The sequence below is a fragment of the Calliphora vicina genome, chromosome 2 (assembly GCF_958450345.1).
Source record: "Calliphora vicina chromosome 2, idCalVici1.1, whole genome shotgun sequence".
In the NCBI taxonomy this organism is placed as follows: domain Eukaryota; kingdom Metazoa; phylum Arthropoda; class Insecta; order Diptera; family Calliphoridae; genus Calliphora; species Calliphora vicina.
This window is the reverse complement of record NC_088781.1, coordinates 74,008,202-74,026,656: the sequence shown is the minus strand read 5'-3', so window position 1 is coordinate 74,026,656 and position 18,455 is coordinate 74,008,202. Positions and strand designations below refer to the sequence as shown.

At 32.1% G+C, this 18,455-nt stretch overlaps 1 protein-coding gene across 2 annotated transcripts in view; it reads left to right on the top strand.

Annotated features, from left to right (window-relative positions):
• Positions 1-18,455, top strand: part of Frmd5 (FERM domain containing) — a 192,649-nt gene that overhangs the window by 46,654 nt on the left and 127,540 nt on the right. For both annotated transcript variants that reach the window (XM_065500555.1, XM_065500556.1), the window contains exon 2: positions 1,804-1,908. In XM_065500555.1, coding sequence (XP_065356627.1) covers positions 1,804-1,908 — 105 coding nt within the window. The remainder of the gene's footprint in view (positions 1-1,803; positions 1,909-18,455) is intronic.

Below are 18,455 nucleotides of genomic sequence, written 5' to 3'. Positions count from 1 at the left end.
GTTAATCATTTCAAACGTGATTAAGCTCTTATCACTTCAAAATCGTGATGATTATCCATACATTTAAATGATTTGTTAATCACTTCAAATTGACATGATTAAATCTTAATCACTTCATTAATCACGTAGGATCAACTGAACATACCTCAAACTGATGATGATGTAGCATCGGCCACCTTTTAGTTTAGTACCGATAAATAAATTTTGACAGAAGTTTTTTTTTTCTTAAAAAACCTTAAATAATTAATCAATGTTCACAATTTCATAATTAAAAAGTTTAAAATAATCTGCTAGTATCTTTAATAAAGTATTTATTTCCATATTTAATGCCTTAAAGAAATATAAATTTGTTTTTTGTTTTTATACCCTTCACCTTCGTGAGAAGGGCATATATAAGTTTGTCATTCCGTTTGTAATTTCTACAATTTTCATTTCCGACCCTATAAAGTATATATATTCTGGATCCTTATAGATAGCAGAGTCTATTAAGCTATGTCCGTCCGTCCGTTCGTCTGTCTGTCTGTCTGTCTGTCTGTCTGTCTGTCTGTCTGTCTGTCTGTCTGTCTGTCTGTCTGTCTGTCTGTCTGTCTGTCTGTCTGTCTGTCCGTCTGTCTGTTGAAATCAATTTTTTGAAGACCCCAGATATCTTCGGGATCCAAATCTTTAATAATTCTGTCAGACATGCTTTCGAGAAGTTTGCTATTTAAAATCAGCAAAATCGGTCCATAAATACCGGAGATATGAGCAAAAAACCGGGACAACCTCGATTTTTGACCTATTTTTGATCTATATCTGGATTACTAAGTCATTAATATAGACAATATGGATATCTAATGATAGATATTTCAAAGTCCATTGCAACGATGTAGATAAGTTGGACCTACAATGGGTCAAAATCGGGAAAAATATTTTTAACCCGAATTTTTTTTTCATAAAAAATTTTTTTTTGTCATACATTTTTTTTCCAAAAAAAAACAAATTTAAAAAAATTTGGAAAAAAAATTAAAAAGCAATTTCAAAAAAAAAAAATTTTAAAAACAATTAAAAAAAAAAATTAAATTTTGTTTACCTAAAAATATTAAAAAAAAAAATTAAAAATTAGGTCCTGTAACACCATGGGTCGTTGTAAAAGACAATGACCAATAGCACACCGCAATAATTGTTAAGGAGTGATTATTGTATAACGTGCCTAAGCAGTTATATTCACCTCCGCAATCACCAGGCCTTAACCCAATGGAGCTCCTGTGGGAAATTTTAGACCGGAATATTGAAAACGAAGCATTTCATCTAAGGATGAACTTCGAACACGCTTGAAAGGAAGAGAGGGTGTAAATTACTAAAGATATAACTAAATATCTTAGAAACTCTATGAAAAAGCAATTAATGGCCGTAATTATGCTGAATGGGGGACCAACAAAATATAAACATTTTATTTTCGACTTTTGGTGATATAAAATAGAGCGTAATCCATCAACTATATACTAAATTTTGACTGTAGTTTTTAGGTAATAACAGATTAAACTCTAAATTTATTTTTAATTTATTCAAATTTATAATTTCCTTCTATAATTGAAATATTTAGCTTCATAGATGAAAATGTGTGCTATACTAAATTTTGATTCTGACTTTATTTGACTATTTTTGTTTCTTTTATTCTTTCATATATCCAGATAACCTTAAATTTTTTATGGTTTTAACATAACTTATAAAAATTTTAAATTGGTGTTTTGAAAAATCCAATACATAATATACTAATAAATATTTATAATCTTTATTTATACCTATATTTTAATTATTTTTCAGCCATTCCATAGAGGAAGCTATCTTGTAGATTTTATATGTGATCAATTGAAGATAAAGGAGAAGGACTATTTTGGCTTGCGTTATGTGGATGTGTCGAAGCAAAGGGTATGTAAACTGTTAAATATATTAATTTTTATAAATGTCCCACTAAATCAAAGAAGAATATGAAAGCATCGAGGAACGTTTACATAGTTCATATATTTGACAAAAATTAAAAATTGTATCAACCATTATGTCTATTATAAAAGAAAGTGGAAGAAAAAAATGACTCGTTTGGGAAATTTCTTAATGCATTACTGTTTTCATCCTCCTCATTAATTCATAAAAGCTCTGTAACTTTTTATACATCGCCAAGTTAAATTCGTGGCCGAAAGAATTCATTTATCACATTTATCTATATATATAAAAGTGAATGTGTGTTTGTATGTTTATTTGTTTCAAGTCTATAGACGGCTGCACCGATTTACAGTATATTCCTGTATGTCTGGAAGGTACCTCCCATACAAAGTTAATTTTAAAAATCCTCAAATTTTACATGAGCAATTCCGCCGTTTCCATAAATATTTGAGGCAAAAATGGTAGTAGTAGCCACAGAGGGCGTGACACCTCCCATATGATGTTAATTAAAACAAGTAAGAGTGCTATATTCGGCTATGCCGAATCTTATATACCCTTCACCTTTGTTATGGATGAATTATTATTTTTTATAATTAGTATATATGTATGTACATTGCCCACTTTCAGCGTACAGCATCCTAAATTTATCAAGAACTCAAAAAACAACAACAACGCCAAACGAAACGAAACAAAACATAAAAAGAAAAAACTAAATACGCCAGGCAATGAAACCAACACACATCCAAACATACGTTTAATTGTATAAAAAACAACAGCAACGCCAAAAGAAAGAAACACAAAAAAAAAACAAAATACGCAAAGCATGCAAACATACGTATTGTTGCTTTTTTGTCAAAACAAAACCACATACGCAAAGCAAAAAAACCAACAACAACCAAACATACGTTTAGTTGTATAAAAAACAACAACAACGCCAAAAGAAACAAAAAAAAACAAAATACGCACAGCATGCACATCCAAACATACGTTTTGTTGCTTTTTTGTCAAAGCATGCAATACATTGTGTTTTTTGATGAAATTTTCAGAGGTTGTCTCGGATTTTTGCTCATATCTCCGTTATTTATGGACGGATTTTGCTGATTTTAAATAGCAAAATTCTCGAAAGTATGTCTGACAGAATTGTTGAAGATTTGGATCCCAAATCTTCTGTCTGGACAGACAGACGGACATGGCTTAATCGACTCCGCTATCTATAAGGATCCAGAATATATTTACTTTATAGGGTCGGAAAATTATATTGTGGAAATTACAAACGGAGTGACAAACTTATATATACCCTTCTCACGAAGGTGAAGGGTATAAAAATCTAATATATGGGATACAATAAGACTCCATAAATTTTGTACGGGTAATTCTGCCATCAATATTAATATTTAAGACAAGAATGGGCTATAAATATTGGGCGTTGCACCTGCCATACAAACTAAATACTACAATTCATATCTATGTAGGGTACAACCCTAATGTTCACTAGTAGTTACAGACGGAATAATGGACACTATATACAAATCATGTACGCACATTGAATAGACAGGCATAGAAACACAAAGAACAGAAAAGACAAGGACATTATTGAAGAGACAGTCGCGAAGTAAAGAAGTAAAGAAGTGCGCACAGCAACCGAAAGTGACATTAAACAATTAACATTGAATAACTACTTGTAATTAATTTAAGTAACTTATAAATAGTAAAACTAAATCTATATAAATAAAAATCAAATGTCGTTCGTTGGTAATTGCATCAGTTGAGAACGGCTGGACCGATTTGGAAATTTTTTTGTCAAATGTTCGTCATAGTCCAACTTAGGTTTTTACGGAAAGAACAATTGACCACGCCTACTTTTACGCCCACTTTTTACGACTTATCGGAACACTTATCAAATACATCTGCAAATATGTAACCAAACGCAGTGACTTGGCTGAGTTAGTGCGGATAATTCCAACGATGAAGTCAATCAACTTCAAATGGGCCGCTATGTTAGCAGCAACGAAACAATTTGGAGCATTTTTCATTTGCCATTCATGAAAGACATCCAACTGTTGTTCATTTAGCCGTACATCTGGAAAATGGCCAAAAAGTGTACTTTACTGAGGAGAATGTATTACGAGTTGATTGAAAGGCATCTACAATTGCTATACTCCGAAATGCCAAGATATTACTTGGAATCATTCGACAAAGAAATTTCAACGGCGGAAACAAGAAAATCCAGTTCCAGGTTGCCCCCATTTATTTTTATACGGCGCATTAGGTCTCATTTACACAGTCCATCCATGAAACGATGATTGTTTCTATTTGCGTTTGCTATTAGTCAACGTTCGTGACCCAACATCATTCCGAGATTTACGAACTAAATGTTGATTTACGAACTAAATGTTGAATTGTGTAGCGTATAGAGAAGCGTGTCAACGCTTGCGATTGTTAGATAATGACACTCATTGGAAATACTCCCTCGGAGATGCAGTGCTTTCGTCCAATGCTCATCAAATACGTATGTACATCTCAACATATGGGAAGCATATTGAGATAAACCGACTGATTTATGAAGTAAGTACAAAGATGCCATGTGTGATGATATTTTGCATCAGATGTGTATTAGAACATCAAATCCAAATTTGCAACTGGGAGAGAAAATTTTTCAACGAGGCTTTGATATTAATTGAGGACATGTGATTGATGACAGCTCCCAATCGTCCGATGCACGACGCATTTAATCAAGCATGCGACGCGAAAAACAATGTGATTGCGATGCCTTATCTGTTGGCAGGTGATTTTCGGCAAAAATTGCCAGTGATTCCACGGTTAACGCAAACCGATGAACTTAATGCATGTTTGAAGTCGTCCATTTTGTGGAAACACATCAAGAAACTCCAATTGAAACTCAAACTGTGAACATGTGTCGAGCTGCAGAACGTTCAATCTGGAAAAATATTTTACAAAGAATTCCTGGACATTGGCAACGGAAAAATCCCGATTGACATTTCGAACGGCTTCATTTAATTTCCCATCGTTTTCTGCCAGTTCACTGAATCAAAATCCGAACTCATCCGAAAGGTGTTTCCAAACATTGCACAAAATCATGATTGGTTGAGCTAACGTGTTATATTGGCTGCGAAAAACATTGATGTTGACGAATTGAATTTTAAGATTCAAAGTGATATTGCTGTCGAATATGTCGAATGATGACATACAAATCGGTGGATTTTGTTACTTCCCAAGATGATGTCGTCAACTATCCAACTGGAATTACCAGGATTACCGCCTCACAATCTCCAATGGCACCCGACTTGCGATAAAAAAAAACCTGATGCATAAAGTCATCGAAGCAACAATACTTAAAGGACAACACGTTTTGCTACCACGGCTCTCTATGGCTCCATATGTCGCCTGTTCCTGTGTTGGAACACCATCAGTATTATTTGTTTCCGTGCCAGACAACAACAACAAAATTTCGTGTATCATAGAGCATTGCAATGAACGAAATTATGATATCACAGCAAGCAATCGAAAAAGAAATTATTTCTTTATTTTAATTGGTTACCTGAACATCGATATTTCAATGAAAATGTAAACAGAACACCATAAGATTCGTTGTATGTATGTACATTAGAGTTCGTTTGTGACCGGGTCACTTCATTTGATTTTCGGGTATCATAATTTTTCTGAACGTTTTTGCGCAAATAAAAAAATTGATATTGAGTATGCGATTTGAGAATTTTTGCCCTAAATTTGAATTTTACATAAAAAATAGGCATTTTTTGAATGGACCTGATCCCGTCGGTATCAAAAATTATAAATGTTTTTTTCATTTAAAATATTTGGCGTAAAGTTAGCTTTTCAAAAAGTATAAATTCATTATACATCCACTTAGAAAATTTTTAGACAACTTAAAAAGAATAGAAGTACTTTTTTCCCAAAAAAATTGCGAAAAATCGCCTTTTTTTAATTTTTTTATATTCAAATGCATGTAACTTTGAACTCAGTCATGATTTTTAAACACTTTTTTATTTGATATATAGATCTATTGTTAATCCTATAAAAGAAAAATGGATAAAATCGGAGAATATTTGGAACCGCGGTCACCAAAAAACTGGTGTAGGGTGGGTAAAAATGTTGAAAATTAAATTTTCAAATGCGAATATCTCCTAAGCTGTAAGGAGATTCTGTATGTGTATTTTTTTTTAAATCGGAACACAAACGAAGAAATAGGATCATTTTAAAAATTGAACATACCCGAGGTGTCCTACTTTGGGAACCCCTGGTCCCGCTCCTGGTGGGGTCATGAGGTCCAAATTCAAAACTTAAACTCGACTACACTTCCTCTTTGCGCATGTGAAATTTCATTCAAATCGGCGTAAGGGTTTAGAAGTTACAGATTTATTTCCCTCTTTTTTTATTCTCATACCACTGTGCGACGTCCTTAGTGAAAGTGTCAGAAGAACATGCTCAACCACAAAGGGGGTCTTGACCACAGAGTGTGTATAATCCCTCGCATCGCTACAAGATCGTTACCCAGGCGAAGGATGATTAATTAATAAGTAAGATAAAAAAAATACAATTATGTACCCATTTGTGGGTACATTTTCGAAAAATCAAGAATTGCATAACATTATATGTAATTAAGAAACAGCATTTATTTTACAGCAAACTATTTTCACCACCAATGGAATTCAACTGAATTGTTGAAAAACTCATTTTGAAAATAAAAATTGTTTTTTAAACAGGAAAACAAACATTCTGCTATAGTCGAAGGGTTTAGCCTGCATGGTATCCAAACAGACCGTGTTCGATACTAAGAGCAGACACGTAAAATTCTTAAAATAAAATCTCACTTTTCAGGAATTTTTATGGTAATATTTACAAAGTGATGTGATTTTTTTTTAAATAATAATTGGCAAAATTAAATTTCGAAAATCTAAGCCTTATTTAAATATATACATTTTAAGCTCCAAAAATCAAAAATAAACCTAATTTGTGGCACTCTAATGAACATACTTAGATTCTAAAGAACGAAATGTATGATTTAGAGCATTGTTAATCAAACTCTCACAACAATAGATTTGCCTCGTATTCTAATGTTACGATGTGTGTACACTGAACCAAATTTCTTATGAAAATATCCTTCACTGGCAACACTTGTAAAATAACTCACACATAGACGGTGCACGCGGGCGTACTGCTGGAGACCAATGATTTAGAGTGACGAAACTCACGCAGTTGAGAAAGCGGGGCTGTGTTAAATTATGTAGTACTGAGGATCAATAAATTAAAGCCTGTGCACTATGGTGGCCCTTAATAAACTAAAGTTGGATTTTGGCCATTCTTACACCCCAGTTTGGTGAACATTAGTAAAAAATCATACTGAATAAATTTTAGGTAAATCGGTTGGGGTTAAGACGTGCCGCAAGCCCTCTGAAGTTTAGAGATGCATTTACAAGGGGAAATATATATTTTTAATTTTTGTTTTATAATTTTAATTTATGATTCTTGAAGAGAATAAATACTTTGTTTTGTTTTTGAGTTCGTTGTGGTTTTATTTATATAACTCTATACAACACCAAAAATAATTACGAGGTCCGACCAATAAATTTTGATAGAGGAGACAAAAAAAAGACACTTGTATCGGCGCACAGTGGTATGAGAATAAAAAAAGAGGGAAATAAATCTGTAACTTCTAAACCCTTACGCCGATTGGAATGAAATTCCACATGCGTAAAGAGGAAGTGTAGTCGAGTTTAAGTTTTGAATTTGTACCTCATGACCCCACCAGGAGCGGGACCAAGGGTTCCCAAAGTAGGACACCTCGGGTATGTTCAATTTTTAAATCTATACTATTTCTTCGTTTGTGTTCCGATTTAAAAAAAAATACACATACAGAATCTCCTCGTCGTAGCTATCAATTATCTCATATAGCTTAGGAGATATTCGCATTTGAAAATTTAATTTTCAACATTTTTACCCACCCTACACCAGTTTTTTGGTGACCGCGGTTCCAAATATTCTCCGATTTTATTCATTTTTCTTTTATAGGATTTACAATCAAATAAAGAAAGAAGTGTTTAAAAATCATGACTGAGTCCAAAGTTACATGCATTTGAATATAAAAAAATAAAAAAGGCGATTTTTCGCAATTTTTTTTGGGAAAAAAGTACTTTTATTCTTTTTAAGTTATCTAAAAATTTTCTAAGAGGATGTATAAAATTTGTACCTTTTGAAAAGCTAACTTTACGCCAAATATTTTAAATGAAAAAATCATTTATAATTGTTGAAACCGATAGGATCAAGTCCATTCAAAAAATGCCTATTTTTTATGTAAAATTCAAATTTAGGGCAAAAATTCTTAAATCGCATACTCGATATCAAAATGTAGTAACCTATTTTAGATGGCCCAATAAGTTCTTAATTATCTTGTAAAGGGTTCCGATAACCCCGCCCCTATTGTGGATATTATAGCCAAAAAACGAAAAATCACATTTTTGGGATTTTTCAAGATTTTTTTGGGAATTGCGGGATACTTGATAACAAATTTCAAAATTTGTTTTTATTTTTTCATTTTAAATAGAAAAATCTACATAACTGTGAAATTTCACTAAAAAATATTCATAAATAAAAATTTTATTTCAATTTGAAAAATTTACCTAACATAGAAATTCATAAAAAGCATGTTGCCTACATAACAACATTTTTATGAATGTAAATAACAGTGCTAGGTAAATTCTCAGCGAGTTGTTAAGTTTTCCCTAATTTATTTGACACGTAAAAAACACAAGGTAGACATGTTATATATCAATGGATAGAGGATTTTGTCTACTTTTCAAAAATGTATATAACTTTTGACAATTCATGGAATACTTTTTTGAAAAATATGACAAAAAATGTTTTTTATTGAATTTTGCATAGATACAAATTTTTCAAATTGAAATAAAATTTTTATTTATGAATATTTTTTAGTGAAATTTCACAGTTATGTAGATTTTTCTATTCAAAATGGAAAAATAAAAATAAAAACAAATTTTGAAATTTGTTATCAAGTATCCCGCAATTCCCAAAAAAATCTTGAAAAATCCCAAAAATGGGATTTTTCGTTTATTGGCTATAATATCCAATAAACGAATAAACCAAAAATACCCTTTACAAGATAATTAAGAACTTATTGGGCCATCTAAAATAGGTTACTATGATTTGATATCGAGTATGCGATTTGAGAATTTTTGCCCTAAAGTTGAATTTTACATAAAAAATAGGCATTTTTTGAATGGACCTGATCCCGTCGGTATCAACAATTATAAATGATTTTTTCATTTAAAATATTTGGGGTAAAGTTAGCTTTTCAAAAAGTACAATTTCATTATACATCCTCTTAGAAAATTTTTAGATTTTTTTTTTTTTTTTTTTTTTTTTTTAACTTTTTATTTATTTATTGAATCTGCCTATATCATTAGGCCTAACAATAAGTGATTAAATCTTATAACTAAAATTAAAACTAATTGCTCTCTAAAGAGAGCATTGTTTGATGGATGGACCACATCTTAGCGGGGTGGTAGATCTCCTCTACAAAGCCTTGATCTGGTTTGGCTCTGTGCGAGAAGCCGAGCAAGCGGATTTGGGTGTGATTGCAGTTTCAGTATATATTTATCGCGGACCTTCTTAAACTCATCCTTCACTAGTGGCACTTCCAAGTCCCTGTGGATGTTTTCATTTCTTATGTACCATGGTGCACCCGTCATGGTCCTAAGAATTTTCGACTGGGCCCTCTGTATAAGCTCAATACTGGAATTACTGGCCGTTCCCCACAATTGGATTCCATATGTCCAAATTGGTTTTAAAATGATTTTATACAGGGTGACTTTATAGTCCAGGCTTAACTTTGATTGGTCACTTATTAACCAGTGAAGGCTAGATGCTTTTAACTTCATGTGAAGTCTCTTGGTTTCTATATGACGGCGCCATGTAAGTCTTCTATCTAAGTGAATACCAAGGTATGTAACATAATCGGACTGAGGTATATTAACATTGTTAAGTGTGACAGGTGGACAGCATCCCCTCCTCAGTGTGAACGTAACATGTTTGCTTTTTAACTCATTTACACGTATTCTCCATTTGTTTAACCATGTTTCAACACATCTTAAGTAGCCATCTAGTACACTAGATGCTATATATGGGTTTTCATGCGAGCTAATAATTGCGGTGTCATCAGCAAATGTAGAAATAGTCAATTCATCGCTCGTAGGCAAATCAGAGGTGTAAATCAAATAGAGGGTAGGTCCAAGAACACTTCCTTGTGGTACTCCTGCTCCAATCCTATATTCTCTTGTCACGTAATCATTGTACTTAACTGTAAATATACGGTCCGATAGATAAGATTCCAATAGTTTATGAGTAGATGGTGGCAGCAAACATTTTATTTTATATACCAGTCCTTTGTGCCATACTTTGTCGAAGGCTTGAGCGACATCCAAAAATATAGCTGAACAATATTTCTTTAATTCAAAGGATTTTCTTATCTCTCCGGTTATACGATTAACTTGTTCTATTGTTCCGTGGCGTTCCCGGAAACCAAATTGATGAACTGGGATTATATTTTTCTCATGTAATAATGGTATGATTTTCTTTTGGAACACTTTTTCGAACAGTTTCGATAAGCAAGGAAGCAAGCTTATTGGTCTATAGGAGGATGGTACGGTCAAGTCCTTACCTGGCTTTGGTATCATTATTATCTGAGAAGTTTTCCAATTTGTCGGAAAAACTCCATGTTTAAAGATCGCATTAAATATTGTAGACAGCACAATTATTGCCACACTCGGTAGGTTTTTAATCATAGTAGGTGTAACAGAATCATTTCCAGGTGATTTTTTTAATATTATATTATCCTTGATTACTTCGTTAATGTCTTCTGGGCTTATATCTAATATGTCATCATTAGATAATGTTGACACAGGTGGCTCTACAAGTTCAAAAACAGTAGTTGGCGAGTTTGGTTGAAAGACTGTACTTAAGTGATCGGCAAATATTTTAGCCTTTTCCTCCGTGCTGCGAGCCCAGGTGCCGTCAGCTTTCCTTAAAGGGCTTTGCCCCTCTACCGGTGGCTTGATATTTTTCGTTGCCTTCCAAAGGGAAAAATTTGTGTGTTTGGTATTTGTTAAACTTTGAATGTAATTTCTATTTCTGCGATCCTCCTCTAATTGAAGGGCTTTTTTCAGATTTTTACTAGCAGCAGACAGCCTCTGCTTTGCAGCAGGTGATCTACTTTGTTGCCATTCTCTTCTGAGTTTTCTCTTTTCTAAAAGAAGTCGTTCAATATCTGAGTTGGAAATGTGCATATCAGTTTTAGGAAATATTTGACTCTTTGAATGATTTAGTGCCGATACAATTAATGACGTAAAGTCATTGACACTTTTATCTACATCTTCCTCACACTGAATACAAAGATCTGTGTGGATATGACTGCTTATATATTTCTTATATTTAAGCCAATTTGTTTTAAAGTAATATGTTTCAGTATGAAATTTTGAAATGTTAGTCCTCCCGTAATAAGAAACTATAATTGGGGAATGATCAGAAGATAAATCATATGACATTTCTGTAGATATTGAATTTCGATTAATATTTTTTGTTATGGCAAAGTCTATGAGATCAGGAATTTTTTTAGGATCAGCAGGCCAGTATGTTGGTTGTCCAGGGGACACAATATCCAGGCCATTGTTGCGATCAACTAATGCTTTATAAAGCTGTCTACCTCTGGGATTCATTAGTCGAGAGCCCCAGTAAGTGTGTTTGGCATTATAGTCGCCACATGCCAGAAAGCGACCTCCTAGCGTGCTAAAGAATTCTTCAAACTTCTCCTTGGTCATTGAAAAGCGTGGTGGGCAATAGATCGCGCTTATATTTAAATCTCCAGCAAAGCTTTCCAAATGAATGGATGTTGCCTGCATATAGTCTTTTGAGAATTCATCTAGGGGATAATGTTTTAAACGATTTCTAATTAAAATACCAGTGCCGCCATGTGCCTTACCATCAGGATGATTTGTACAGTAGAATGTATAACCCGAAATATAAAAGTTATACCTATTGGTAAGATGAGTTTCCGAAACCAATAGCACGTCGATGTTTTTATTCTGCATGAAGTGGGATATCTCTGATTTGTGTTGGTTTAAACCGTTTGCATTCCAGAAACATAGTCTCAAATAACTCATTTTTTTGTTAAGAGGATTTGTATCATTTGGTTCTGCGCTCTTAAAAGCTCTTGTATTGTGTTTTGCATGGATGACATAAAATTTGTCATATTTTGATTAAGAGAGGTAATATTCTGGGTAAGCGCTTGCATAAGTGCTTCCAACCCTCCCGTATTTTGGGGAACACCAGGCTGCTGATAACCCGTTCTCAAAACATTGGCATAAGAACCTGCTACATTCTTAGGCTGATCAATTTGAATGGATTGTGAATTTAATTTTATTGAGGCTGCTTGCTTGTTCAATAGCGGAACCTCAGAATTGACTGGTGGATAGGTGTTTTCAAATTTGTAGGCTGGTACTTCAGATGTTTTCCCTCTTATTAGCTTTTGCCTCTCTCTCAATCTGTTCAATAACTCCTTATAAACTGGGCACCCGCGGTAGTTGGCTGAATGATCGCCACCACAGTTACCACATTTTCTTCTGAGACCATTCTTTAGGATATCACATTGTGATGAAGAATGAAGGTCTCCGCATGCCACACACACTGTTCGCAAGGTACAATAATTTTTAGTATGTCCAAACTCTTGACAATTGCCACATTGGACAGGACGATTTCTTTTAAGAGGCTCCTCAATGGTTATTCTACGATTTAACAGATATCGTGTTGAGTAAATTGGGTGAGTTTCATTTCCCCTCAATTTATTTTTTTCTGGCTCCAACTCGACTCTAAACATTGGCTGAGGAATTTTATCTTTGTTAAATATATTAACTACAGCTCTTACTTCGTAGCCCAATTCTTGCAGGGCCTCCTTGATATCATTAGTCTCAACACTGGACTCTATGCCCTTAATGACAACTGTCAACCCTTTACTACTTTTCAGTTGATAGGTATAAAAATTCCTTTTATTATCATTCAAGTATTGAGAGATTTTTCTATAAAAATCCTCAGTGTATACGACTATTTTCGTCTCTTGCACACCGCCTTTTCTTATTGGAACAATATGGAAATTATTTTTTCCAATGAGTTCAACAAATGTTTTGACCAAATTATTCGAGCTGGACTCACGCAGATATATTGGTGGTGGCTTTAATGATTTCTTTTCGTAAGCACCATCTTTTATACTCTTATTATTATCCTCGCTCAAGAGTGCGAAACGATTGCCTATCAATGGATTATCAACTATCTTCTGTTTCTTGACAGACGTTCCATTATTTTGGGGACTTAAATTTCTTTTGTTAATACTTACATATCTAAGCATACCTGGTAGTACTGGTGATTTCAATGTACTTATCTTTTTTTTTGGTATAGCGCCCTTCAGTGTACCATCATTATTAATTGTGGTTTGTTTAGTGTTAAAAATATTCAAACTCTCACTATTTTTTGATAGTGGATCACAAGCTTGTTTATTAACAGTATTTGTCTGTGTTTTTAAAACTGGTATAGTTGTTGTTGTATTTAAACTTTTCATACTTTCTTTTATGCTTTGTTCTAAACATAAATTGGTTGGTGATATTGTTTGTGTATTATTTTGTTCATGTAATTGTATCACGGGGGAACAAGAGCGTGCTCTCTCAGCTGGTTTGGCGGTTAAATAATTTTTGTTGTAGCTGGGGTCATTTATTTTTTTGTTTTGATCACTCTCCCCGTTAAGAAATATGTAGGCATTTCTGCCGTTCATACTGAGCCTCCTCTCATCATGAGAATTCATGTGCTCTTTTAAAACAAACAAAAGGAATTAACACTTTTTATTATTTTTTTTTTAAACCAGTTGTTTTTCTTTTTTTAAACAAAATTGCTTTTGCAAATTTTTTGTATTTATCACTAGACACAAATATAATTTCAAAGCGTCCAATCGCTTTGAAATTATAACTTAAAAAGAATAAAAGTACTTTTTCCCAAAAAAATTGCGAAAAATCGCCTTTTTTAATTTTTTTATATTCAAATGCATGTAACTTTGGACTCAGTCATGATTGTTAAACACTTCTTTCTTTATTTGATATATAGATCTATTGTTAATCTTATAAAAGAAAAATGGATAAAATCGGAGAATATTTGGAACCGCGGTCACCAAAAAACTGGTGTAGGGTGGGTAAAAATGTTGAAAATTAAATTTTCAAATGCGAATATCTCCTAAGCTATAAGATTATAAGATTATTTAAAAATTGAACATACCCGAGGTGTCCTACTCTGGGAACCCTTGGTCCCGGTCCTGGGGGGTTCATGAGGTACAAATTCAAAACTTAAACTCGACTACACTTCCTCTTTACTCATGTGAAATTTCATTTAAATCGGCGTTAGGGTTTAGAAGTTACAGATTTATTTCCCACTTTTTTTATACTCATACCACTGTGCGGCGTTTTGAAAGTTTACATTTGAATTTCATTTGAGGGTGGGTTAAAGTTTCCCAACTCTGGCACATTCTTATTGTTAATAGTCATAAGAAACCATGTGATCCTTACATTTTATGTATAAAATGTGTTCAGCAAAGTTATGTAAAATGTTACGGATAATATTTTTGTATAATATGAAATTCAAATGAAATTCAGATGTAAACTTTCAAAACGCCGATACTCGTCTCTTTTTTTTTGTATCCTCTATCACAATTTATAATTTTGGAAAAAATTTGATTTTGTTGTATAGTGTAATCAAACATAATTTGTAGAAACAGAGGTACAAATAGTGAAGAATTTCTTCATAATATTATTAAAAAAATGTTTGCATTATTTTGGATAGGATTTAGCTGCAAAAATTTTTGAGACCTGTGGCCTATTTCACTAAACTACAATTCTACAAGTTTACAAGTTACAATTACAAGTCTAATTCTTACAAGTGCTGATGAATTGTGTTTCATTAAAATTTTCACAACACTTGTAGCTTTTTGCACTTGTAACCTACAATTTCTACAATTACAAGTTCTTGTACATATATATTGTGATATTAATTTTACAATTCTTACAAGTTCTTGTACATATATATTGTGATATTAATTTTACAATTCTTATTTATTATTACTCAAAATGCTAAAATATCCTATAAAAACGCAATATAACATATTTCAATAATATTTCTTATATAAAAAATATTTTTTAACCCGAATTTTTTTTTCACCAAAAAAAAAATTAAAAAACCAAAAAAAATTTTTAAAAGTTTAAAAAAAAATTTTAAAATTTAAAAAAAAATCGAAAAATATTTTTTTCCAAAAAATTAAAAAAACAACAAATTTTGTTTACTTAAAAATATTTAAAATTTGTATTTTGAAGTATAATTTGGTGAAGGGTATAAAGATTTGGCACAGCCGAATATAGCTTTCTTACTTGTTTATACCCATTCTATCGGAAAATGTGCGGGGACTGATAAAAATAAATACTTTTGCAATTTTGAGTACTAATTTAGAATTGTCTATATATGTTTAGATTTCCAAAGTGGCTATTCCCAAATGCAAAAAAAACAAGTAAGAAAGTATAGTCGTTGAAGCCCGACCATATGATAACCTACATCAATCGCCTTAAAATTAGGTGGCATAACTTCTGTATATATGAAACCTATTTAAAAATAAATAAATCGTTACTTTAATATAGAAAGGACCTAACTCGTGTTTTTTATAAGCCCAGATTTTCGATTATTTCGATAAACGGTCCACTTATATATCATATTTAGCAAAAAAAAAATTCGATTTAAAAAAACGAAATAATGCTAATTATTATTAAAATTTTGGATTTTATGTTTATTTTAACTAATTTTTATTAAAAAATAGTTAAAAATCAAATTTTATTTCAATTTAAGGGTCTCCGTCGACCCTAAGCTTTTTTTCTACAATTCTACAAGTTTACAAGTGCAAATTTAGTTTAGTAAAACAAAACCACTTGAAGAAGTATGACTTGTAGACTAGTGACTTGTAAAATTCACTTTAGCTACAAACTTGTAATTGTATTTTGATGAAACACAATTATTCACAAGTACACAATTTTACAGGCAAAATCACCTGTAATTGTGAACTTGTAGATTAGTGAAATAACCCCTGGTCACACTGGTGACGAGTAAGAAGCAAGTCGAATCTAATAAGGTGACAGCGCCACGGCAACAAATACAACAATGCAAAAACAACATGCCTTTTGTTTTTGTGAAAAATTCGTCCAAATGTCAAAATCGGCTGTCATTTATAAATACAAATTGTAAAAAAATTAGTTTGTAATTATTTTCAAAGTTTTATCAGCACCAAAAGAAGAAAATTATCAATAAAATCAAGTTTAAATTGGAATTGAATTGGTCATTGAACAACTTGTACTTCATATAATTCACATCATGCTGTAAAATTTCGACATTTGGAAAAAAATACCATATAATTCTTGTATGTACGTACACCCGGCCAAAGGCCGCCTGTACAAGATCAAAGTTATTACCAATAAATAAAGAACCTATGCATTTTACGTGTCATTAGAAAGATGTTTTTCATTTCCGACAACATTGTTCTGTATATAATCTAAGTTTGTGTATGAATGAATGAATGAAATTTTTAAGTATTAAAGATGTGCGTCCGGCCAATGGCTGACAATACATGCAAGAAGTTATTAACAATAAAAACAAATTAAAACTAAAACTGTGCTAAAGAAATTGATTTATTCTATAATACTTAAATTTTTTAGTGATAAATTAATCGTTTTTTATACATTATTGTGCAAAAACAAAAATTTCACAAACTAAAATTATAATTTAATGACAGCTAACAATTGTAAACAAATAAGGAATTTTGACAGTTGAACGAAGTCGGCGAATTCAAGAATAAAAGTCAGCTGTTCTGGTGAGTTCACCTTAGTAGATTCGCCTTGGTAAGAAGTGTGTGCTGCTGCGTATTAGATGTTGGCTGAAGTTCCTGCCGCTTACACTGTGGTTCCAAATCAAAATCTAGGTGGACAAAATTATTTGGCGCTCTTTTTATATAGAATTGGTGTCTCCGATTCCAAAAAAAATGTTTTATAGATCAATATAAACTTTTTTCAAGTTACAGTAGGGTCTAGATATATGAAAATCATTAATAAAAAAATTAAAAAAATACGTTTTCATGTGTTTCTGAAACTAAATTTTTAATAAAATTTTCTGTATTTACTATATTTCAAGTTACAGTAGGGTCTAGATATATAAAAATCAATAATAAAAAAAAAATATTTCAAAAAAATTCCATAAAAATAAAAAAAAGTATTTCGGCGAGTGCTGGCGGCTACAATTTTTTTACAAAGACATTCCCCAGAAGTTTCTTTAAATGATGTATATAGTCATTGGACGGGCTTCGACGGTCTTTTTTCGGCAAGCTATATAATATTCTTAGAAAAAAAATATCAGTATATTTGAGACCCAAGTTTAAAGGACTGTAACAGGAAAATGGAGAGGCCCATAAATATAAGATATACACTTAATAAAAGCCTATATCAATGTTTATCTATGTTTTGAAGAATGAATTTCTAAATAAATTCGAAGATTTAAAGAAGATAAAATTTATGTTGAGAAAAGGAAAAAAAAATAAAATTAAAAAAATTTATCTTTGATAAATTTAAAATAGTGTGAATAATTTAATAATTTGAGATAATTGTATTGCCCTACGCAACGGCAGTAATTAAACGTTGTTATTATCATTGTATATTTTATTATTACATTATTATTATGTTTCTCTTATTTATTGTTGTAACTATATTTTATTATTTTGAATTTGCTTACGGTTGTTTCGCGTCGCAGACATTTAATTATGGAACGTGAGGAAACTTTAGGCATGACTGTTAACACTCTTAGGGCCAAGTTAACGGAATTGGGACTTGATACTCAGGGTTTAAAGGAAGAATTACAAAATAGACTTTTAAGTGGATACGGACTGTCTTTTAAGTGGATACTGTCCCGATATGGGATGAAGCCGACGGTATAATAGTGAGGGAGGCCCGTTCAGGCGGTCCTCTTGAAGCGAAGATAGGTGAGGTCTCCGATGTACACACTAGACATGCCCTTAAAAAATAGATTTGCTTTGGGTGGGTCTTATTTTGTTCATCAGCAGCTAAAACTAACTACTGCAAAATTTAAGTGCAATCGGATAACTAGAACACGTGCCGGAAATCGATTGAAAATTGTAAAATTGGGTAAATAATGGTACTTTTTCCGATATCTTAAAAAAAATCCATATTCGAATACTGTTTTTTAAACATTTTCAATAAACCTAAGCTTCTAGACAAAATTATCTTTCTAATAAGGTATAAAACAACAATTTCGAAAGAAAAATAACAAAGTTATACGAGTTTTATCTGACCAAATATTGAGCAAAAAGTGCTAGTTTACTCATATTTTACTCGCATTTCTATTGTTGA